At 37.4% G+C, this 23,899-nt stretch overlaps 1 protein-coding gene across 2 annotated transcripts in view; it reads right to left on the reverse strand.

Moving 5' to 3' along the window:
- Nucleotides 1-23,899, reverse strand: part of Xrn1 (5'-3' exoribonuclease 1) — a 104,317-nt gene that overhangs the window by 72,845 nt on the left and 7,573 nt on the right. For both annotated transcript variants that reach the window (XM_052187626.1, XM_052187625.1), the window contains exons 2-14: nucleotides 21,576-21,808; nucleotides 17,693-17,790; nucleotides 15,672-15,781; nucleotides 15,464-15,574; nucleotides 13,892-13,974; nucleotides 11,136-11,223; nucleotides 10,884-11,052; nucleotides 10,018-10,085; nucleotides 9,583-9,720; nucleotides 7,579-7,645; nucleotides 7,275-7,380; nucleotides 5,619-5,708; nucleotides 2,636-2,792 (exon numbers count right to left, since the gene is read on the reverse strand). In XM_052187626.1, the coding sequence (XP_052043586.1) occupies nucleotides 2,636-2,792; nucleotides 5,619-5,708; nucleotides 7,275-7,380; nucleotides 7,579-7,645; nucleotides 9,583-9,720; nucleotides 10,018-10,085; nucleotides 10,884-11,052; nucleotides 11,136-11,223; nucleotides 13,892-13,974; nucleotides 15,464-15,574; nucleotides 15,672-15,781; nucleotides 17,693-17,790; nucleotides 21,576-21,808 (1,518 nt within the window). The remainder of the gene's footprint in view (nucleotides 1-2,635; nucleotides 2,793-5,618; nucleotides 5,709-7,274; nucleotides 7,381-7,578; nucleotides 7,646-9,582; nucleotides 9,721-10,017; nucleotides 10,086-10,883; nucleotides 11,053-11,135; nucleotides 11,224-13,891; nucleotides 13,975-15,463; nucleotides 15,575-15,671; nucleotides 15,782-17,692; nucleotides 17,791-21,575; nucleotides 21,809-23,899) is intronic.

The raw sequence follows: 23,899 nt of genomic DNA on the forward strand, positions 1-23,899 counted from the left end.
ATTTTCAATTAAAATTTTTTTTCCTTTTTTTCTGAGACAGCATGTCACTAGTCTTGGAATTAAAATCCACTTGGTCTTAGCCGTCACTGCTGGGAGCCTGTGACAGCTTGTTCAGCAAACTGTAAGAATTTCAACCATTTGCCATTCATTTTTCCTGTTTCATTAACTTAGTTATGGAGCCAAATTACCTTTATTATTAGTTACTTCTCACTTTCTCTTTCTCAATCCCTGTCTTGAGACATAATCTAAGTAGTCCAGGGAGCCTTGAACTCAAGAAGCTCCCGTGTCAGCCTCAAAAATGCTGGAATTATAGATGTACACCCCCACCCCAGCTAATATTAGATTTGTCATTTTTACTTAGAAACTTTTTTTTTTACAAGATTTTATTTATTAATGTATGTGAGTACACTGAAGCTGTCTTCAGACACACCAGAGGAGGGGATCAGATCCCATTACAGATGGTTGTGAGCCACCATGTGGTTGCTGGAAATTGAACTCAGGGTCTCTGGAAGAGCAGTCAGTACTCTTAACCGCTGGCCCCTAGAAACTTTTATTACAATTATGTATGCACCCATGTGTCACAGTGCACATGTTCATGGTGTGTGTTACGGAGGTCAGAGGATCACTTGTGGGAGTCAGTTCTCTCTGTGACTATGTGGACAGTGGGGATTGAATTCACAAGGTATGGTAGTATCATTACTGGCTGAGATTCTTGCCAGCTCTATTTTTATTTTTCCATTGTCTTTTGATTTTATAAGATGTACCACCTAACTTCTGTTTTCTTACTTATAAGTTCAGTTCATTTCCATTCACACACTTTCAACAGTTCTCCATCTCAACCTCAAATTAATTTACTTCCATTCCTTAATCAATTGATTCTAGTAATATGATTAATAGCATCAAAATAATTTTAAAGAGTCAAATCAAAGACCCATGATGCAATTAATAAAAGGCTGATTAAATAGATTTTTATTAATATTTTATAAAAAGGTAGACAAAGAGACCATATCCGTGTCTTATGCAAAAAAGCATTAGAAAATAAAAAGGGAAGGTTAAAAAAATTAAAAATAAAGTAGCATATTCCTAAGGTGATAACCTAAAATTTAATTGCTATTGAATGAATACTAAACAAATGTGCTTATAACATAGTTATTGGCTAACACTGGTAGGCTATTAAAGCTTAATGATGCTGAAGGGAAGAACAAAAGAAGACATCAAAGATATTTAAGAAGGGCTATGACACTTTTAAAGGGGCGATGGGCGTGCGTGTTTGCATCTACCTCAAGGTGTGGGACCAGGCATGGAATTAGAGTTATAGATACAATCCTAGAAAAACTGAATAACAATTACTTTTATAATTTGCTTTGTAAGCTTAATGTGACTTCAGAGACTATCTTCCTCTTGTTATAAAAAAATGTTAATAAGTCCTTCAATTTGTTAAATGGAATGCTTAAAAATATACCTATATCCTGAAGCACTACTGGTGATGATTCACTGGAACTGTCCTCACTCTAATAGAGGATTTAAGAGAATAGGAATAAAAAAAAAAGAAAAAAGAATAAAAAAAGAGAGAACAGGAATTCATCTTTAAATAAGTACAAAAAAAGATGGTATTTTACCTGTTTTAGGTTATTTCTTCATGTATAAATAAAGATGTGCTTAAAATGTTGAAAATGAATGAAGTAGGTACTAAAAAGTTTATAGAGTTTACATTAAAAAAAAAATCAATAAAATGAGGGACAACCTCCTGTGTTCTATGTAGAAGCATCAATAAAAGGCTAGTGGCCGATAAGCCCAGGCAGGATTAGAAGGTGGGACTTCTGGTTGGGAAAGAGTCAGGAGATAAGATTACTGCCCCCAACCAGGAAGAGGAGACAGAAATAGCTGAGAAGAGGAAATCAGCCCCAAAGCTGAACTTAGGTTAGAATAAATGGGCTATTAAATGAGAGTTAATGGGGAACCAGCTAGCTTACAGCCTAGGCATTTATTAAAATTAAACCTTGAAGCTGATTCAGGAAATGGAGTGCAGATGGGAAAGCCCATGATTATAATTAGAAGTGAATGGATTAGTTGTCAAAGATTTACTGAAAATAAAAATGGTCAGTGGTGGCACACGTCTTTAATTCTAGCACTTGGTAGATAAGGCAGGAGGGTCTCTGAGTTCAGGCCAACCTGGTCTACAGAATGAGTTCTAGGATAGCCAGGCTACACAGAGAAGCCGACTTAAAAAACAAGCTAAAAACCAAAACCAAACAAAAAAAAAAAAACCCTGAAAATAAATATTGTCTAAGATAAAAAAATGGTTATTAAATTAATTTGGGTAGCAATGTTTCTAGGATTTTCCAGCAATGTTTACATGAAGAATTAAATACAAAAAAGTCTATAAGGAGTTGGAGAGGTGGCTCAGTGGTTAAAAACCCTGTCTTCCCTGAACCTACGTGGCAGCTCACAACCACTCATAACTTCAGTTTCAAGGAATCCGATGCCTTCATCTGGTTTCTGTGGGGTCCAGGGAAACATACAGTACATTGAGATTTACACACACACACTGGCAAAACACTCATACACATAATATACAAATAACTCAATCCTTCTAAGAAGAACGCGAAGAGAAATCATCCATTTGTAAACCTACCTGGTAGCACGCAGGAAGCAAAGTCTTACTAGCCGACGGAAGAACAGCAAGAAGCTGCTCGAAGGGCTTGAAAGGCCTCCCTAGCTCAAAACGGATTGTCAGTGCACTGACATTGCGGATATCAGACAGGAAGGGTGCGTAATGATAGGGATAGTACCTGTGGGGAAAAACGAGTTTTAAACTGAAAACTTTATAGAAAACGGTCAGTACTAAACATTTTCCTACATTTATTTAATAAAACATAGGAATAATTAAAAACATATCATCCATAATTCTATGACTTGAATATAAGGAATTAGCAGTTTGGTAAAGTTTAGCTGACCTGATAGCAGTATGTGCGCACGTGTGTGTGTGTGTGTGTGTGTGTGTATTTTATCAGTTTTGTATATGGAGCTGTGCATGCATGCGGAGGCCAGAGGACAACTTGGGGGAGTCCGCTCTCTTTATTATGTGGGTCCCAGTGATTGGACTCAGGTTGCTAAGCTTGAAGATAAGAACCTTACCTGCTTAGCTGACTGGTCTGCCTAAGACTTTCACATTCCATAATTATGGCGAGTGCGCGCGCGCGCACACACACACACACACACACACACACATACACACGCATATACAGGGTTTCACGTATGTAGCCAGGATGAGCCTCAAAATCACAACTTCATTAACTGTCTCTGCGGGGCAACCATGCACTGGAATGTTCCGTTTTAACTCCCAATGTGGATCATGAAACTTTCAATCAAAATCCTGGGCAGTAATAGGGGGGTTGGAAGCTTCAGTCAAGTCACCTGAAGCAGAGGCCTCTAAGCAAAGGGCTGGTCCTCAGTGTCCACCTGAGTGCCGAGACCAGAGCTCTAGTCAGGCCCAATAAAGAACAACAGTAGGTCTGGGCTCTAAAGCCATCCATCATCAGCGGACTCTAAGAACGTTGATCTTTGAATCAGTGTATACATCAGTGTATTTGTGATAAAAATGAAACCAACCACACACATTCTGCTTATTATTATCTTCCCATCCTTAACTACAGACATGTTTTAATAAGGCTTTGAACATAAAATTAAAAACATTTCCATATTCTCTAGTGTCTGAATCACTGGACACAGGGAGATAAGAGACTTGGGATATAGACAAAGGAAAAGAGGGAGACACTAAAAAAATTTTAAATGACATTTTATCAGTTTTGTATATGGAGCTGTGCATGCATGCGGAGGCCAGAGGACAACTTGGGGGAGTCCGCTCTATTATGTGGGTCCCAGTGATTGGACTCCGGGTGCTAAGCTTGCTGATAAGAACCTTACCTGCTTAGCCGACTGGTCTGCCTAAGACTTTCACATTCCATAATACGGCACATAGCTCAGACAGACAGGAAAGTTTAGAAGGCAGAAGGGCATACGGAATAGTGTAAAATACTATTATACTGTAAACAGATAGGCTTGACCTGACTTTTGTACAATCTTGGGATGATTACTTAAGTTTTCTGAGCTTTAATTTCATTTGTAGCAAAGAAAATACTGTTTACCTTGAGTGTATGAAAATATGGTTTTGAAGTATCTGATTTTACTGATTGGCAATTAAACAGGAACAATTGACATGTAGCCTTTAAAAAATCACAAATAAAGATTTTTTGATTTATATTGTTCTTGAGAGAGCCTCTGAGAATGTGTTACACTCTGTAAGAATGTTTTTTCGAGCTGGCTAATAAGTGAATTAATACTTACTGCCATATCATTTTGCACTGTTTTGAGCCCTTTGATGGTAGTCTGAAAGGGAGTCTAGCACAAGTGCTTTGAAGACAAATTGAATAAATAGCTATTACCACAGAAACCTTTACTATATGCTGCATAACAATTTGGGTTTATCTTTTGCTTCTTTCCTTTTTCTTTTACTTACTTCCTTTCTATCTTTTTTTTGAGACAAAATCTTGCTATGTGGTATAGATGACCTTGAACTTGAAGTGATCCTCACGCCCCTGCCTCTCAAGTGGGAGGGATTACAGATACAAGCTGCCACGTCTGGATGTTATTTTTTTGTACTTTAGTGAATGGGCAGAGTAATTTTCTCATTATTGTTTTGATGTGAAGTAACATCCCCACAATACACATGTACAGAAGCCAGGTTCCCACCTGGTGTGCTATTTGGGAGAAACTTTAGGAGGTAGGACTAGTTAGATTTGGGTCACTGGGACAATGACCTGACTTGTCCCAGGCCTTCCTCTATCTTTCTCGCTACTTCCTGGTCACAATGAGGTACCACCTTAGCTCCTCCATGCACATCCTGTCACAATGCTTAGTTTCCCCATAGCCAAAAGAAAATGGAGCTGGGTGAGCATAACCTGAAGCCTGAAACCGCGAGTCAAATGACCTTCTTCTTCTAGGTTCATCTGCCAGGAAACCTGTCAGGGACAATCTGACCACAACAGGAAAACACTGGGGAAGTGGAGAATGACTACTCTTGCTTAGTAACACAAACAACGCCTTCCTTCCTTTCACTGTTTCAGCCACACATTTAAGTAGTTCATTCTTTGGAAATGATTCCTCTTAAAGAGAACTATTTGAATACGCAAAAATGTAGAGAATCTTGCAGACACCCTCATGTAACTATCACCCAGACTAAAAAACTACTGTTAAGACATTATTATTCATAACGGATTCTTTATTTTTATTTTTCTGGTGGCACTAGGAAATAAACCCTAGACTTCTCTGGTGCTAGAGATTGAACCTAGAGCTTCATTCAAGTGCTTTATTGTAAGCTATATCCAAAGTCCATTTTGATGCAGACTGATATAGAATTTTGCAACTTTAGATTAACAAAGAATAGGGCTATAAATATCTTTCTTAGTCAAAAGTCTTTAAAATATTTTCACTTAAAAAGACCATATTTAATTTAAACTCGACTGTATAAATGTATGAGGCTTAAGTAGAAATAAAAGGAAAGAGATGTATACATGAGACTCTACTAGTAGGACCCATATAAAAGGAGATGCCTTTACCAGCTCCAGGACTGGACTCCATGATAGTAATAGTGTAAGATCCACTGTATAGCCTGAACATAACAGGCAGCTTGGTCAGCCAGAAACTCACTGAAACAGAAAGAGGCATTTTCATTACAATGTTTTCTGGAGATAGACCAATGTCTTCAGTGCATTTTTAATACCTAAAAAAATTATAAACAGAAAAATTCCAATTTCTTTACAAACGGCTGCTTTACCATTTTTCTAAACCAACTATCAACATAGTTAATTCTGTTGTGTGTACTTAAGTCAACAGTATGTCATATTTTTGCCCTAGTGTTTGGAGTCATCTAATACACTTTCTACAAAGTGGTACCATCACTCTCTTAATTAATAGGATTGAGAATAAACACAGAAGTTCTTAGAAATGTCACAATAGCATTTACAACAACTTTTAAAAGTGTTATATCTTTTGAACAAGATTCCCCTCTAGTCCCTTTTCTCAAAAAACAAATGTATTATTAAGATTTGGGTTAAACAAATTTTCAAATCACCACAACAAAATGAGCCACAGTTTAAAGTAAAAAATTAACTTTTTTTTTAAATTCGGTATATTTTTTATTTACATTTCAAATGATTTCCCCTTTCCTAGTCCCCACTCCCAAAAAGTCCCGTAAGCCCCCTTCTCTCCCCCTGTCCTCCCACCCACCCCTTCCCACTTCCCCATTCTGGTTTTGCTGAATACTGCTTCATTGAGTCTTTCCAGAACAAGGGGCCACTCTTCCTTTCTTCTTGTACCTCATTTGATGTGTAGATTATGTTTTGGGTAATCCAGGTTTCTAGGTTAATATCCACTTATTAGTGAGTGCATACCATGATTCATCTTTTGAGTCTGGGTTACCTCACTTAGTAGAATACTTCTATCTTTAAAATGTCTTATTACTATTAGCTTCTTTATTTGTATGCATGTATGCATGCCATGGTATTTGCTTGTACAGAAGTCATGAGATAATTTTCAGAAGTTGGTTCTCTTAATAGGTATGCTTTTAAACATGAATATATCACCTTCTTATTTTAAACAATATTTCCTGATTGCTAGAAAGCTGGATAATGAAGAAAAACATTTTAGCAATTACTAGCTGTTTCAGTGTGCTGCTTTCTAGTCACTGTAGAGATGAGGTTGTGCTATTTTGCCCAGTGAATTTCTGGGCTCCAGTGAGCCTGTGACTTTAGCTTTCCAGATAGCTCAGACTAGCCACATATGAACAGAACACCTCAAAGCTAGTCTTTGTTTATTAAATTAAAAAAAAAAAACTATCAGCATCCTTCCGAGTTGTTGGGAACTTCCTGCAATCACCATTTAATAGGAGTGCGGATTCTGGAGATGAGGAGCCAGAGGTTTAGTGCACCTCCCTTTCCTGCTATGGAGCTGAGCTGGGCTTTACTCAGATGCTAGAGATGAGGACGTGGGTCCCCAGGAAGTATGGCAAATGCCACCCACGAAACTATCTCCTTATTTCATCTATTAAGCAAATTTTATCATAGTAATAGAAGACATGCCAGAATTACTATCATGAAATGCATTTTGAATTTATGAAACCAATAAATCTCACACTACATTAAAATCATGTTGTTTTCTGAAGAACTTCAAAATCAACTTTTTCTATTTCAAAATAAAAGTCATGAAAAGCATACTCAGATACTACATCGACCCCCATCTTCGTCATGTAGTATGTTCTTTTATATTGTCTAAATTCAGTTTCAAACAGATCATCATCTTCAGTCTCATCTTCAAAATTATCTGTGAGAAAAATCAGAAAGATGTGACTGATAATCAGGAGCACTGCTTTCCAGCTCGTGCTGTGATGCATGCATATCAAAGCTGACGCCTACAGACGACCGACCACAGGGGTCTCTGCAGTCCCCAGGGCTGGTCAGTGCTAATGAAGAAAAGGCAAGACAACCACTATACCAACAGAATACACTAAACACAGCTCACCTCTAGAAGCTACTCCTTCACCTTCATTTTTGTCCAACGCAGCCCAACTTAAAGAATTTTCCTGGCCCTATAAAAAAATTACAGATTATCATAAGATGAACAGTAAGATATGTTTCCAAGTCAAGTAGTTTACATTAAAAATAAGATTAAAAACAAAAGCTGAGATAGGATGATTTTGGTTATAAATTGTTTTCTAAAGTTACACATTTTATTATATAGAACTCAGATATATAATAAATGATTTTCACTACATTAAAAAAGTATATTGAATTATATGTACCAAGACCAAGAATATCTAAACATTAATTACAATACAAACAAAAATTAAATAATCTTATCAGTCTCAGTAAAAAGCATGTTTTCTTAGGAGAAACTATGTGGTAGAATCAGATGGATCACTGCTCAGTTCCATTGAAAAGGCTATTCACAAATGTCAGGCTGGAGAGATGGCTTGCTGGATAAAGCACCTGGTGAGGACTGGAGTTAGAGCTTCAGCACCCACAGAATACAAAGCCAGACAGCTGTGGCAGTAGCTTAGGATCTCAGTCAATGCTTGTGAGGCAGACATGGGGAGGAGTATGGAGGCCAGCACACAAGCTAGATCGATTCACCTGCTTTAACAGTAAAGTGAAGAGCAACTGAGGGTGACAACCTCAGGCTTCCACACACACCAGGGGAGGGACACATGCACTCACACATTCAAACACACAAATACACCACACACACAAATATGAAAAACAGGAGAAAAAAGTTAAGAAATAGAAAACTGTGCCAGAGAAAGTCAAGATATTTACATTTCCTAAGGGAAAAGATTATTTTTTATTTTATTATTTTCTTAATTATTATTATTAATCTTGAACCTAAATAGAGTCAGGTTCCCATCATTATTGTTAGGCTCAAGAAAATTTGAGGTTTCTTTTTCAAACTAACACAAACAAGACACTGTTTAATTAATTAGAGATGTCCTTTAGAATCTTAGACTAGAATATTCTAAGTCTATCAATCATTATTAAGCAAAAACATTTACTAGATATTGTACTATTTTTTAAATAAATGTTTTATTTATTCTTATTTAATGTGTATGAATGTTCTGTCTGCATGTATGTAAGTGTACTGTATGCATGCCTGAAGCCTGTGGAGGCCAGAAGAGGGTGCTGGATCCCTTAGAATTGGAGTTACAGATGGTTATAAGCCATCTCATGTGTACTGACACCCAAACCCGAGTTCTTTGCAAGAGTAGCAAGTGCTTTTAACCACTGAGCCATCTCACCAGCTCCTAGAGATTATACTACTAATTATTCTTAATTAGTCCACTGCTGGCAGAGTGGTCTCATAGGAGAACAGGAGTATAAGGCCAGCCTTGGATACATGAAACCTGGTCTCGAACAAACAAGCAAACAAACAAATAAAAAATATTCCTAAGGCCCTAAATAAGTATAAATTAGCTCAGTGTTCTGCTGTTTTCAAATGGCACAACTTAAATAATTTATTTTAAAAGTTAACTTATTTACTTCTTTGACATTTTTTTAGCATACATGTATTCGAGTGTTTGTCTGAATTATGTATGTACACTACATGCATTCCCAGTATACACAGAGGCCAGAAGAGAGTGGTAGATCCCCTGAAAATGGAGTTACTGTAAGTTGCCATGTGGAGACTGAGAACTAAAGCTGGATCCTCTGCCAGTGCTCTCTCTTTTGAGCTATCTCTCCAGACCTATTTATTGGTTTCTTAATAGAGGAAATGTATCACTATTCCTTAGAGGTGAAAATAAAAACTCATTTTTCTTAAATAAATATTTATGATATGAGAGAAACACAGAGAGACAGAAACCAAAATTTTAGATGTTTATGGAGAAGAAATGAAAATGAAACAAGCCCCTGAAACCTAAGGAAAATGAGGAACAAGGAATATTAACTTTTACTGTTACAGTTAAAAAAAAAAAAAACAAGGAAAAGGAAAAAAAAGAAAGAAAAAGAATAAAGAGCCCCAGAAGCCAGTTACCTTTGGTTTTTTCTTCTCCTTGCAGTTCTTTGCTTCTTCTGCTGCTGCACCTGCTGCTTCGTTGAGATACTTGTTACCAACTTTGCTTTCAAACCACTTGAGGTCCACAAAAACTTCGCTGAAGTGTTCTCGATCAAACTGAACAAAAAAAAAATTTTTAAAATGATTTAAATATGTCTAAAAGAATACAAACTAAATTTCCAACAGAAATGATATCTAGGTATAGAATATTTAAGAGTGTTTGTCTATGCACACACATAATATCACTAGGTCTGGAAACTGACATAAGTAACTAATAAAGAAATGCCTCAAGTGACATGATACACAATGAACAATCAGAATGTTACAAAAACTATCTTTTTTTGCTATTAGCTAAATAATTAATGACTATTTACAGTGACCCTAGATAGGAAAATAAACCTTGTAGTTACTTACATCTGATAGTTTCACAAGGTATCTCTCAAATCGAGGTAAGTTGAGATGTCCACTTTCATTAATATAACCTAAAACGAACCAAATCTAAACTTGTAGTATAAACTGGCATTATTTCCTAAACATCTCTATAAAATTCTTTCCACAAACTGCTGAGTAAGTCTTCTAATAAAGAAAACCCTCTAATTGTTTTGCTATCTACAAACCAGCTTTAGTTTCTATAACCTTTATATTACTGTATTTTAGACACTGAAGTAAAATATTGGAAATTCAGTTTATATAATAATAAGGCTTCTACATTCCAACCATTAACAATGCCATGTATTACAGTCTGATTATTCAACTTGACATATTCATATAAGAAAAGGTGTAGCTGGCTGAGTGGGACACACCTATTTCTACCCTGGGAAAGGTGTAGCTGGCTGAGGGGCACACACCTATACCTACCCTGGGAAGCTATGGCAGGAGGATTTTGAATTTGAGGCCAGTCCAGGAATACATAGTAAGATTTCACCGCAAAAGGAAAAAGAAGGCAAAGGAATACTTTCCTGTAATTTAGAGATTTTCTTTCCAATTTCCTTTTTAAAAACTGTTTGGTTTATATTAAATACTTAATTTAAAACAACTGGTTTTCTCTAATTAATTATGAGTGAATGAAGTGAACCCAATGAGGCTGCTGGTTTTCTCAAGGACTTGTGCTTACTGAGTGAGGTTGTTCACTTGCAGCCAGCTTCTTTAGCATCCACTAAAAATGACAATCTCAGTGCCTACCACTTAGACTGAAAGAAACACAATGTTTTCCTAAGATAGTCACACATTCAGTAATCTAATAAATGGAGGGTACTCAATTACTAGTAAGGTGGTCTTACCTCCAAGTTCTGGCAGGATAGCAATATATGTTCCATAGAGAAGAGGCAGTGCATCATGATTAATATGTAAATGAGGTAGATGAGGGATAAAATCATTGCCAACAAGAAATCCCATCAAAATCCAATCATCTATAATTTTTTCAATATCATATTTAAATGTGATCTTTTCCTATAGCAAAATGGAGAACAAAGTGAAATCCTATAGCAATTTCTGTATGCAAAACGATAGTCCATGGCTATATTAACACTTACTTTCAATGCTGAAAATTCATAATCAATATACTCTCTCATTAAAGACAAGTGTAGGAGGTGAAACGTCGTTTCTTCTGGAGCACATACCCTGTAATTAGTCAAGTGATCAAAACAGAGTTGTCCAACTTCAATGTAGCAATGGTTAAGTAAATATCACTAACAGATAATTCTTATCTTTAAAGCAGTAATTTATATATAATTATATGAGAATGCTATCCTAATGGATGAAACGTGATAAAGCAATAGGCTTACATTATAAGTTTGGTAGACAGACTCAGAATTCATAAGGGCTAAATAAAATATAGAATACATATAAGAAACTAGCTGGTCATTGTGGGAAGTGTACAAATTATTGAAAGTATATGTGAGTATGCACACTTTCAAATATAGTTTATCTCCTGCATTAGACATGACTCTATATTGGCTTATACTCCAAATTTAGCTATAAAGAAGAATATTAGGAGACAGTATTATATTTAAATAAGTATGATATAAGCATTACTTATGGCAAGAATGTGAAGGCAGATCAACATAAGAAAACCAACATCATATAGCATATGAGTAGAATGAAGGGGGATATTTTCCACAATCATTTTGCAGAAAAGCAAAAAAATTTAACAAATTTAAAATTTAAGCAAAATTTAACAATATTAAACACTCTCCCATGGTAACACCTGAAATGCAGGTACTCAGGAAGCAGAGGCATAAGGATAGTGAGTTTGAGGCCAGACTGGCCTACATATAGAGAGTATTCTAGACTAGCCTGGCCTAAAGAAGCAGTGTCAAAATTAGAGAGAGTGGGCTAGCAACAAGCTCAGTGGCGAAGGATGCTTGCCCAGGTTTCATGGCATGAGTTTGATCTCCAAGAGCCCACATGGCAGAAGGGGAGTTAAGTACCTACTGCATACTGTCCTTGCCTTCTCATGCCACAGCACCACATGCACATGAGTGCCCCATTCATTCTCTCTCTCTCTCTCTCTCTCTCTCTCTCTCTCTCTCATACACATACAATGTACAACATAGTCTAGAAAAAGAGCTATAGTGGTAATTTCCTTAATACGACAAAGGACATTTATGAAAACACACAATTAACATTACAGAGTGAAAAAATTATACCTAAGGCCAGTAATAAGACAAGGATACCTACTTTACCACAGCTACTCAACACACCATAGCTATTCAATACTGTTCTTTAACTCCTAGCCAGGACAATGAGGCAGGAAAGATAAAGAAATGGAATTAAAATTGGAAAGGGATAAGTACAACTTTATGTTTTCAGGTGGTGTGATTCTACATATAGAAAACTCCATAGTTTACATAAAAACATTATTAATGATAATAAACAAATAGCACATCTACAGGGAACAAGATAGGCAGTACTTCTGTATACCATCAAAGGACCAACCAAAAGAAAGTGAAGAAACTTATTCCAGGGGCTAGAGAGATGGTTCAGAGGTAAGAGCACTAGCTGCTCTTCCAGAGGACCTGGGTTCAGTTCCCAGAACCCACACGGCAGCTCACAGCCATCTGTAGCTCTAGTTATGAGGGCTGACATCCTCTTTTAGCCTTGGTGGGCACCACACATGCATGTGGTGCATATACATATATGCATGCAAAACAACCATGTACATAAAATAAAATAAACATGAAAAACATGATTCCATATACACATGACACCCAGAATAGTTAAATACTTTGGAATAAACTTAACCTAAGAGCTATACCAGGGAAACTATAAAATAAAGAAAATAAAAGACACAAAACATGTGGTAATGAATTAGAAGACCATTTCAATATCAAGATATTTTAAAAGACCTACAAATTGGGCTGGAGAGATGGCTCAGCGGGGAAGAGCACCGACTGCTCTTCCAAAGGTCATGAGTTCAAATCCCAGCATCCACATGGTGGCTCACAACCATCCATAAAGAGATCTGACACCCTATTCTGGTGTCTGAAGACAGCTACAGTGTACTTACATATAATAATAATAAATAAATAAATAAAAAAAAAAAAAATAAAAAAAAAAAAGACCTACAAATTTCTTAAATCTTTCTTAAAACCCCAATGATGTTTTTCACAAGAAAACAGGAAAATGATCCCCCCAAACTAATGCTTTTATGAGACCCAAACTATGCAAAATAATCTTGAAAAAGAATAAATCTGGGGTGTTACTCTTCTTGATTTCAATGTTAACTATATTGTAATCTGTATGAATACACCAGTAATGATACAAAGACATGTATATTTGATGTAGAAATAAAATAGAAAACACAAAAAATAAAACTTTGCAAACATGAGCAAATGATTCTCAACAAGGAACTAATATTCTCAATAGGAAAGAGCAGTTTTCTCAACAAGTAGTGATAGAAAAACTGGATTTCTACGTACAAAGGACAGAACTGGATTAACTATGCAGGCAAAGACTACAAAACTCAAAGGAAAGTGCAGCTCGGCAGCTGCGTGCCCCCCACGGGCTCCAGCCCAGTCCTGCCCAAATAACCAAAGCTTTAAACAGAAAAAACAAAAACAAAGCTCTTTAGAATACTTTTTAGAATAACATATAGGGGTAATGTTTATGACAATAGATTTGGCAGTGTTTTCTTGGATACTACAGTTAGTAAAAGCAGAGGCAATAAAAGACAAAGGTAAACTGGGACAAAGGTGCCCACAGATCAGCAGGAATACCTGCAGATCCCATGGGCTACGGGAGTACCAGCCAGGCTTTGTTTTGTTCTTTCTTCCAACATCTAATTTACCTTTGTGTTTTTTTTCCACCAAAGCGAACTTCTTCTCTTAAGAGAGAAAAATGTGCCTCGTGACTTGTTAATCCAAGCATGATCTGTGGAAAAATTACAAAATATTTTTATTCTACCTCTGTTCATACCATTAAGTTTACAAAAGCAATTTAATAAAATTTCTATTCAGGAAACAATTTAAAAGTCAAATGTAACAATCAGAATGAGTTGTTCCAATGGCAGGGACTTAGGGGATCCGGCGAGGGTACTAAGGGCACACTGGAGCCCACAGGCTTTGCAGCTGACACCAAGTCCTCCTCTCCTCCTCCCCAAACACAAACCTGCCTAAGGATGGTCACATAGCCCTACTTCTTAGGAGTAGAAATTAGAAGCATTGACTTTTCCATGCTAGATGCTTAGAGGTCACAGTAGCATTAATATAAACATTTATTCTGAAACATTTCCTTATATATCCTACTCCCTCAAAAGAATCCAAAAGTCTACTCAAACATGTGAACCAACTGCGATACAGTTTGTTTTCTTTAAATTCTTATTTACAAAACAAAACAAAATGAAACATGAGGCAATCAGGAGATGTGGTAATTTACATGTTAAACAATTATTGTTATATGTGTGATAATGGCTTTGTGGCTGAGTGCCTTAAAAACTTATTATAGAAACATTATAGAAACATGTATGCATTAAGAGATAACAGGGTATGGGATTTGCTTCAATAAACCAGCTTCGTAGTAAGGAGGCTGATGACTAAGTTTAAAAAAATGACTACTTAAGAAAACTTACTAGGCACGGGGGTGCATGCCTTTAATCGCAGCACTTGGAGGCAGTAGCAGGAGGATCTCTGAGTTTGACGCCAACCTGGTCTACAGAGTGAGTTCTAGGACAGCCAGGGCCACCTACACAGAGAAACGCTGTCTCAAAAACCCCCCAAACAAAACTAGTCCAAAACAAAATTGAAACTCCCTAAACACCCTCCCCTCTCAAAAAACAACCAAAAAACTTAAGGAAACTTAAAGAGTACAAGGAAGGTACATCATAGTAGCTTGCTTGTTTAGTTTTTAGTTAGTATGAAAACTCCGATGGGGCCCGAGAGATGGCACAACAGTTAAGGAGAGCTGACTGCTCCTGTAGAGGCCCAGGTTTGGTTCTAAGCACACACAGGATGCTCATAAGCATCTCTAATTACAGCTCCACGGCATCGGATACCCTCTGGCCCAGGCACCAGGCACACATGTGGTACTCCCACATGCAGGGAAAATGCTCAGGTAATTCCTGGACCTGTGAGTTAGGATAGGAGATGTTCATGACCTTAGGTCTCAGCATTTGCTTTTCAGCAGCATTTTCATAGAACTAGGATTACTCAGCTCTGTGGACTAGACCAAGATCAGTTATCCATAACGTCTGACAAACAAACAAAGCTTATTTTCCCAACTTTTTTAGAACTTAGATAATGGCAAAAGGAGCAATCACTGCTTTTGTATTCACTGCTACAGCCAGTAGTTTTCCCCATTAAAAGCCTATCTCTTCAGTATTAGCTCTACGACACAGACTTATAACAGTAAGGGTTATACCTACCAAGTCAGCATCTAAGCCATAAAGACAATGTCTGGTGTTTGGATCATGATCTGGCTTTGCTCTCTCGGATCTGATAAATTCCATGATTTTATGCTCTCCTTCTCCAGGAGTCTAAACACAATGTTTAAAAAAGAAGGTGGTAATCTGCTATGCTTCAAAATATTAAAAAAACTTAAAAAAGTTCTTTAAATAAAAAGAAGATGATAACCTCATGGCCTGAGAAGTAGATGGTAACGCCTTGCCATGATTTGTCTGTGGAAATTTTCATATTTACAAAATACTTCAGATGTTCATGCAACCTGGCCATGAATTCAGTCCCTATAAGTAAAAAGTTTTAAAAGGTTAATCTGAGAAAGAGATAAAAATAACAAAAACAGTTAAGTTCCCAGTAATAACATATAATCAGTAATCTTCAAAGCCCAAAGTTTTCTTGCTTATCTTCCAATGCTTCAGATGTCACTAGTCAGTGCCACAAAGGTAGAGACATGACTTTAACACCATCTATAGACTGTGCTTTAAGTAGTTACCTAAGAGCAGTTTAGACTCTAATAAACTCCAATTTTCTATTTTTCTTCTGGATTCCTAAGCATATTATTCTTACTATTATGATGATGATGTCAGTGTATGATATGTAACACATCAAGGTAAGCATTTGCATGCCACAGCACATATGTGAAGGCTAGAGGGCAGTTTTTGGTAGTTCGTTCTACACTTGATCTTAGCCAAAGGGCCGAGAAGCGATTGGTAGTTCATTCTATCCTCTGACCATGGAGTTCTGGACTCTGAATTCAGGTTAGCTTATGTGGCAAATGATTTTACCCACTGAATATCTTGAAGATTTTTTTTTTTTGGATTTGTTTTTTTTTTTGAGACAGGGTTTCTCTGTATAGCCCTGGCTGTCCTGGAGCTCACTCTGTAGACTAGGCTGGCCTCGAACTCAGAAATCCGCTTGCCTCTGCCTCCCAGAGTGCTGGTGTTACAGGCATACGCCACCACCAACTGGCTCTTGTAGAATTTTTAAGACATGTAGTTGTAACCAGATTGCCAGTATTAACTATTATTGTTCATGTATATTATTAATAACTAATACTGTTTTCATTTTTTAAGACAGGGTCTATAGTCTAGATTAGTCTTGATCTCACTATGAGCCAAGGATGATCCTAAACTTCCCAAATCCTGAATTACAGGCTTGCACAATCACACCTGATTTAGACTATGCTAGGGGTTGCAGCCAGGATCCTATGCATACTGAGCATAGACTCTACCAAATAGAACTATATTACACTCCAACTAATACTTGTGTATGTGTGCATACACAAGTTCATGCAGAAGTGGGTATTTATGTGGAGCCTGAAGGTTAACTTGGGTTTGGTTCTTTCTCAAATACAATCCCCCTTGGTTTGTTTTACTCCTTGGTCAGGTTTTCTATGTATCTCTGACTCCCTGGAACTTGTTATATAGATCAGGCTGGCCTCAAACTCAGAGAGATCTTCTTACCTCTGCCTCCCAAGTACTGGAATTAAAGCCACGTGCTACCATGCCCAGTCACCTTGTCTCTTGAGACACAGATTCTCATTGGAACCTGGGACTCAATAAGTATGCAAACCAGGTTGACAGTGAGCCCCAGGGATCCTTCCGCTTCCTCTCCCCAGCACTGAGATTACAAGGGTGAATCCCCACACCAAGTTTCTTATGTGGGTGCAAGGGATTGAACTCATGTTTGTATGATAAGCACTCTACTGCACTGACCATAACTAATAACTGCTACTTTATGTATATAACATTTGCCTACACATATGTATGAGCAAGATGTACGTGTAGTTCTCTCTGAGGCCAAAAGAAGGCATCTGATCCTAAAGAATGGGTTTCTTATCCTGAAACCCATTATAAGGTTGGTATAGAAACTTGGTAAGTCATATATTAATCACAAAAATACAAACGGGTTCAATACTGATAGTATTGAATAGTAAATTGAAAGCTCTTCTAGTTCTTTCCAGGTCAGGAACTGACCAAATCCTCTCCTCTCTGTTCATCAACATCTGAAAACCCCACAGCAGGTCTTCACAGGAACACTCACAACCAACATGATGAGGTAGACCATCTTATGAGTACACAAATCGGGAAAGATGGCTAGTGTAATCCCAGGGACGAACAGTCTAAATCAGAAACACATTAGAAAAAAGTTCAATTTCTACCTTACATCTTTAGAATGTCTCTCAGTCAATTTACCTGGCGTAATACAGTTGGAATCAAATCTGGCTTCTGTAGGAAGTGTTTCTCCCTTTTCTATTGCTTTTTTAATTTTGTCTTCTGCCTCCTTGGCTGACCTTAAATGTCAAAGAGAAAAAAATATCTTACATTTTCTACAAAATAAGCATTTTTACACAAACCATTATTTGAAGCTTTTTACAAATAAAACACTAAGTTGTCAACCTTTTGGTTCAAAATTATAATTTTTTTTTCTTTTTGAGACAGGGTTGAGAAACCTCTAGCCTTGGCTATCCTAGAACTAGATCTGTAGACTGGGCTGGCCTTGAATTCACAGAGATTAGCCTACCTCTGTCTCCTCCAGTGCTGGGATTAAAACTGTGCACCACCATGTTAGGGTAAATTTTTAAAAATAATTATAATAAGAATGAATAGGTCCAGGTATTTATTTATTTACAGAACTGCTTTTATTTACAGAACTATAGACTATATATAATGTGAAGACTATAGAAGGTAGACATTAAAATAGTAAAAAGCACACAAATCATTACAAACACTAAAATAATCCTAACATAAATATATATAGCTAATTTATTCCAAAAACAAGATCAAAAGCTTTAAGTGTCAATTATGTTTGCCATATTTAATTAAATAATTTAATGATTTTAATATTTTATTAATGACATGAGTATACAAAAATATAACAAAAAATAACTCCAGGTTTTAAAGATTATACTCTCCAAAAAAAAAAAAAAAAAAAAGCCGGGCAGTGGTGGCGCACGCCTGTAATCCCAGCACTCTGGGAGGCAGAGGCAGGTGGATTTCTGAGTTCGAGGCCAGCCTGGTCTACAGAGTGAGTTCCAGGACAGCCAGGGCTACACAGAGAAACCCTGTCTCGAAAAAAACCAAATCCAAAAAAAAAAAAAAAAAAAAAAAAAAAAAGATTATACTCTACCTGGGGGGGGGAATAACAAATAGTTATGCTTAATCTAGCTGTAGTATAGAAAAGATTATTATGATAAGGTAAGTAAAGACAATGATAGCATACACTGAAACTTGATTTAAAAAAGATGATGAAAACATGTGTAAATAGGTTGCAGATGTGAAGAATAAAGACACAAGGAGGAGTCCAAACTACTCTTGGACGTTGAGTGGGGCAGCTCATCACACACTATGGCAACAGAAAGTCTTAAAATGGCTGCTTTGGGGAAGATGAATTCTTTTCTGAACAAGGTGAGCCTTCTGGTATGCAGGTGATCTAAAAGGAGAAATGCATTCAGCAAGCATTTCAAAACAAAGGAACTTGGGAGTGAGAAAAACACCATAAAGATAAATTTGGGAGTCATTAGTACAGACACAGTAATCAAAGTCATTAGATGTGATCACTTAGGGCTCAGGACATAGACTCAAAGAAGTAATTTATTATTGTTATTTTATCTATCTATCTATCTATCTATCTATCTATCTATCTATCTATCTATCTATCTAGTTAGTGAGACAGGGTTTCTCTGGGTAACAGTCCTGGCTGTCCTGGGACTCCTTTTGTACACTAGGCTGGCCTCAAAGATAGAGACACTCCTGCCTCTGCCTCCAGAGTGCTGGGATTAAAGGCATGTCACACCAAACACTGCTCTCAAGGAAGTTAGTTTAATGATAAAAGAAGAAAAAAAAAAACAGAGAAAGGAAAGATGATAGAGTGGGACACAGTGTAATCAGAGCAAAGCTACATGAAGGTCAGGGAAAGAGAATTCCAGAAAGAAAGAAGGGTGAGCACTGCTACTCACTGTGGGAGGAGGAGGCAATGCAGACTTAGTCTTTGGATTAGGACATAAGCCTGAGATCTTGTGAGGAAAGTTTAGTAGCACAGTATGGATAAAATCCAAAAGGCAGATTCAGAGCTATGACATTAAACATTAAAAATGTATGAAGCTGCTGGGGGACTTTCTAGGAAACATAGGACTCTTGGTGACAGCCTAACATTTAATATGTCTGTGATAGTTACAATGGATTAGTCCTCAATCCCTAGCGAGTATTCTTCTATACTTCTGATACTGAAAAGGTTATGAAGTTAAAAATAAATAGAGCTGCTAAGCTTTCCTGCAGTTAGGTTTCTGGAAATGAGCTGGTTTTTGCTAGCTAGATGCCTCCATAAAACTTTGGGAAGGAAGTGTGATAATATCAATGTGATAGTTGAGGCTCTAGGGCTGCCAGGGGTGAGGGCTCAGCAGTGGGAGAAGGAAGCCCAGCACTCAGCAACCCTGCAGGCGCCATGAGACAGCAAGAAAGGGGTCTAGTTCGTCTCATTTAGATGCAGTAGACAAGGCTAAGAGGCACTGATACCTCCTGGTGGCTGAGCTCTCTGTGTAGACCAGGCTGACTTTGAACTCATGGAGATCTGCCTCCCAAATATTGGAATAAATGCACAGCACCATCAGAATCTCAATATGAATTTTTAGGCTAGTGATTCCCTAAAACTAGTTTAACAAATACTATGGCATCCTAGTATAAATAGTTTTTCAAACTTGGAGATTCTAATTAAGTCAAGTCTATAAGTAGTCTCTGGAAATCTTAATTTTGGACTTAAGAGAAATGTCTTGGGCTGGAGAGATGGCTCACTGTTTTAAGAACACTGACAGCTCTTCTAGAGATTCTGAGTTCATTTCCCAGAAACCACATGGGGGCTCATAACCATCTGTAATGGGATCTGATGCTCTCTTTTGGTGTGTCTGAAGACATCTATAGTATATTCATATACATAAAATAAATAAATTAACCCTCTTTTAAAAAGCATCTTTGAATTTAAGGGTCTCAGTATTTTCAGAATTCTGGGACTGTTTTCCTTTTAATAGTTAAATCAATACTCTCTGCCACCTTCTCCTTAGTCTCACTGGGAGGTCTAAGATACTGTCCCAACTTTCCTGACAATTCCCACATTTGATGCATGAATATTTCTGTCATTCTTTACCCTGCTTTATGGTTAAAGGAATCTTTCATTATGCCAACAACTCATTAAACACTCAGGACTTAGGATACCTCCACACAGGGTTATAGTTCAATCTCACTATTATTTAGATATGGTCTAGATCTGCAGAGTTTTGATTTAAGACTTTTTTAAAATCTTTAAACCCTTTACATCTTCTGATTGTTTATATATGCTCAGTCTGGGGAGTGGAACTATTAGAAGATGTGGCCTTGTTTGAGTAGGTATGTCACTGTGGGTTTGGGCTATTAAACCCTCACCCTAACTGTCTGAGTCTTCTACCAGCAAGCAGCCTTTGATGAAGACATAGTACTCTTAGCTCCTCCTGGACCATGCCTGCCTAGATGCTGCCATGCTCTTGCCTTGAAGATAATGGACTAAACCTGTAAGCCAGTCCCAATTAAATGTCCTTCTAAGAGTTGCCTTGGTCATGATATCTGTTCATAGCAGTAAAACCCTAAGACACTTCTACCCAATGGTGCTGATAATGCCAAGTTCCTAACTGAACTCTCCTCTAACAGTTCACCAATCACCTTCTAATCTCATTTGCCTTACTGCCCAATTAGGGCTCATATTTACTCAAAATCATCATCTAGACTGAGAGCTGGTCACTCTATAGAGGCTTGTGGAATGGCTGCTATTAGAAGAGCATCCTGCTCCCCTGGGCAGTGACTACACAGGTAGGTCACCAAGGCCCTCCTTCTCACTTTTCAGATGATCAAAGCGAGTTTGTAAACTTGTGACTGAGAACAGTGACTTTATATGAAACCCAACACAAACTCTTCGAATCGGTGTCATCAAAATTACTTGACTAGTCAAAATGATATTAAGTACAAAATATACCAATTACTCTGAGGATTTAAATAGAAAACAAATATGACCAGAAGATGAGCTGTATTTTGTCGAGGGTTTTAAGTGACTTACCTAAAACGCCTCCCACGTTGCTGGTTCATTTTTGCTCGAGGAGCCACACCGTCAACAGCCATAAAGAACACCTTCCTAGGTTTAATAATTCGAAACAACACCTCCAAGTAGTGAAAAATGTCAGTAAAGATTTTGTCATCTGAAATTCTGAAGTGAACATCATCATCATTAGGATGGGAACATTGATGTATAATTCCATTCATATCCAGGTACAAGTTATCAAATTCTGGAATCTAAAAAGCAAAAACAATATGTTCCAGATTATTAATTACCGTAACTATTTTTAATGCCTAAGAAAAGTGATTCTTCCATGGTTCAAAACAAAAACCAAGCCAAACCAAACCAGGATATAATGTCTTCTGATTATATAAAAACTCCAGGAATCCTCTTCCAGAGACCCAAGTTTGGATCCTAGCACTTAGATGAGGCTATGTACAACTAACTAGCATCTCCAGCCCTCAAGGATCCAATGCCCTCTCCTGGCCTCCTCAGTCACCACATGCATTTGTACAAATGTGCATACACATAAACACACACACACACACACACACACACACTAAACATTAAGAAAACTTAATCACAGGTAAAGGAAATAAAATAAATATTTTAAATAAAGCAGATAAAGGAACACAAACAGGAGTAACTAGTGATGTAGAGACAAATGATATAGCTACATAACACACCGGTGGCCTCCCCAAATTTACTATGAGGAACTAATCCAGTTTATTCAAATTAAGGAAGATACCAAGTAAAGCACTTAGTTAACTATGGTACTCAAAATATTAGCTTCCTCCCTTTTTGCTACATGGCTTCTCAAAGACTGGATTTCCTCTATAAATGGGAAATATTACCCATTTACATCAAAAGGCTTAATAATAGAGTATTAAAAGCTTTTATAAGAGATTTTAATTTTAGCCAGACAGTGGTGGTGCACGCCTTTAATCCCAGCACTTGGGAGGCAGGGGCAGGTGGATTTCTGAGTTCGAGGCCAGCCTGGTCTACACAGTGAGTTCCAGGACAGCCAGGGCTACACAGAGAAACCCTGTCTCGAAACAAACAAACAAACAAACAAACAAACAAACAAACAAACGAGATTTAATTTTACATTTGGTTCACTCAAACAGAACCATTTACTTGGTTACAATAGTTTTTAAAAGCTTAGATTATCAAGCTGGGCAGTGGTGGTGAATGCTTTAGATCCCAGCATTTGAAGGCAGAGGCAGGTGGATCTCTTTGAGTTTGAGGCCAGCCTGGTCTACAGAGTTCCAGGACAGCCAGAGCTACACAGAGAAACTTTGCCTTGAAAAACAAACAAACAAACAAACAAACAAACAAACAGCTAGATTATCTGTAAATGGAGGCAAAATAAATGACCTGATGTATCAGAAAGTAAGACTCTTGATGTCACTGTGGGGCAGTCCAGGAGTCGCCTCACAAACCACATGAACAACTGATCTTAGTCAGACAGCTTAGACAGGGAGAGTTCATTACGCATCTCTCCCAGGACTGATTGATCAGGGCTGCAGGCCAGACGTGGGAGCTGACTGCAAAGCTCAGGTAGACTCCTGTAGATCTTTTAAGCCTGAGATCCAAAATATCTGGGCCAAGTTACTTCACCAAATCAGGATTTCCGGATAAGGGCTTTCCTTAGGAGCATGTCTTTGTTGCACGTTTATCTTGCTCTCATTGGTTGGTGTATTCAGCTGTGGCAGGGGACTTGTTTTGCCTAACATTCATGTCTTAATTTGTCAATCAGGATGCCAGTTCCTAGAGAGCTTAAATTTTACTGGACCCTTACTCAAAACAGAAGTCTTAATCTAAGTAGACGCAGGCGTCTCTTATGTTGGCGCCCATTCCAGAGGCAGCTTATAAAAGTAAAAACCATGAAAGCTTATACAGAGGTGCAGGAGTGCTGCCTGGTGACTGGTTCAGGTCTTCACAGCAGAGATAGGTGAGGGCATGCACTATCTACTTTTTAAGAAGCTCTTCATAACTCTGGTTTTCATTTGTTTTAAGCAAGTAATGGGAACACTATTGACACAAATGTCCAATAACACAAAACTAAATGTCTGTAACTAGCCAGTTCTATCTACTATAATCAAAGAATTTTTGATTAGTCTCCTTTATATATTAATTAGAGAAAAATAGCTTGAATATAATCAGTAAACATGTGCATTGTATATATATATATATATATATATATATATATATAAACAATATATTTTGCTGTTATTGAAAAATGACATCCTTGTGAGGTGTGAGGGTGGCAAATTTTAAATCCCTAAACACTGCAAACATTTATCTAAAACCTCTACTTTACAGCA

This window comes from Apodemus sylvaticus, chromosome 7 (assembly GCF_947179515.1).
Source record: "Apodemus sylvaticus chromosome 7, mApoSyl1.1, whole genome shotgun sequence".
NCBI lineage: Eukaryota > Metazoa > Chordata > Mammalia > Rodentia > Muridae > Apodemus > Apodemus sylvaticus.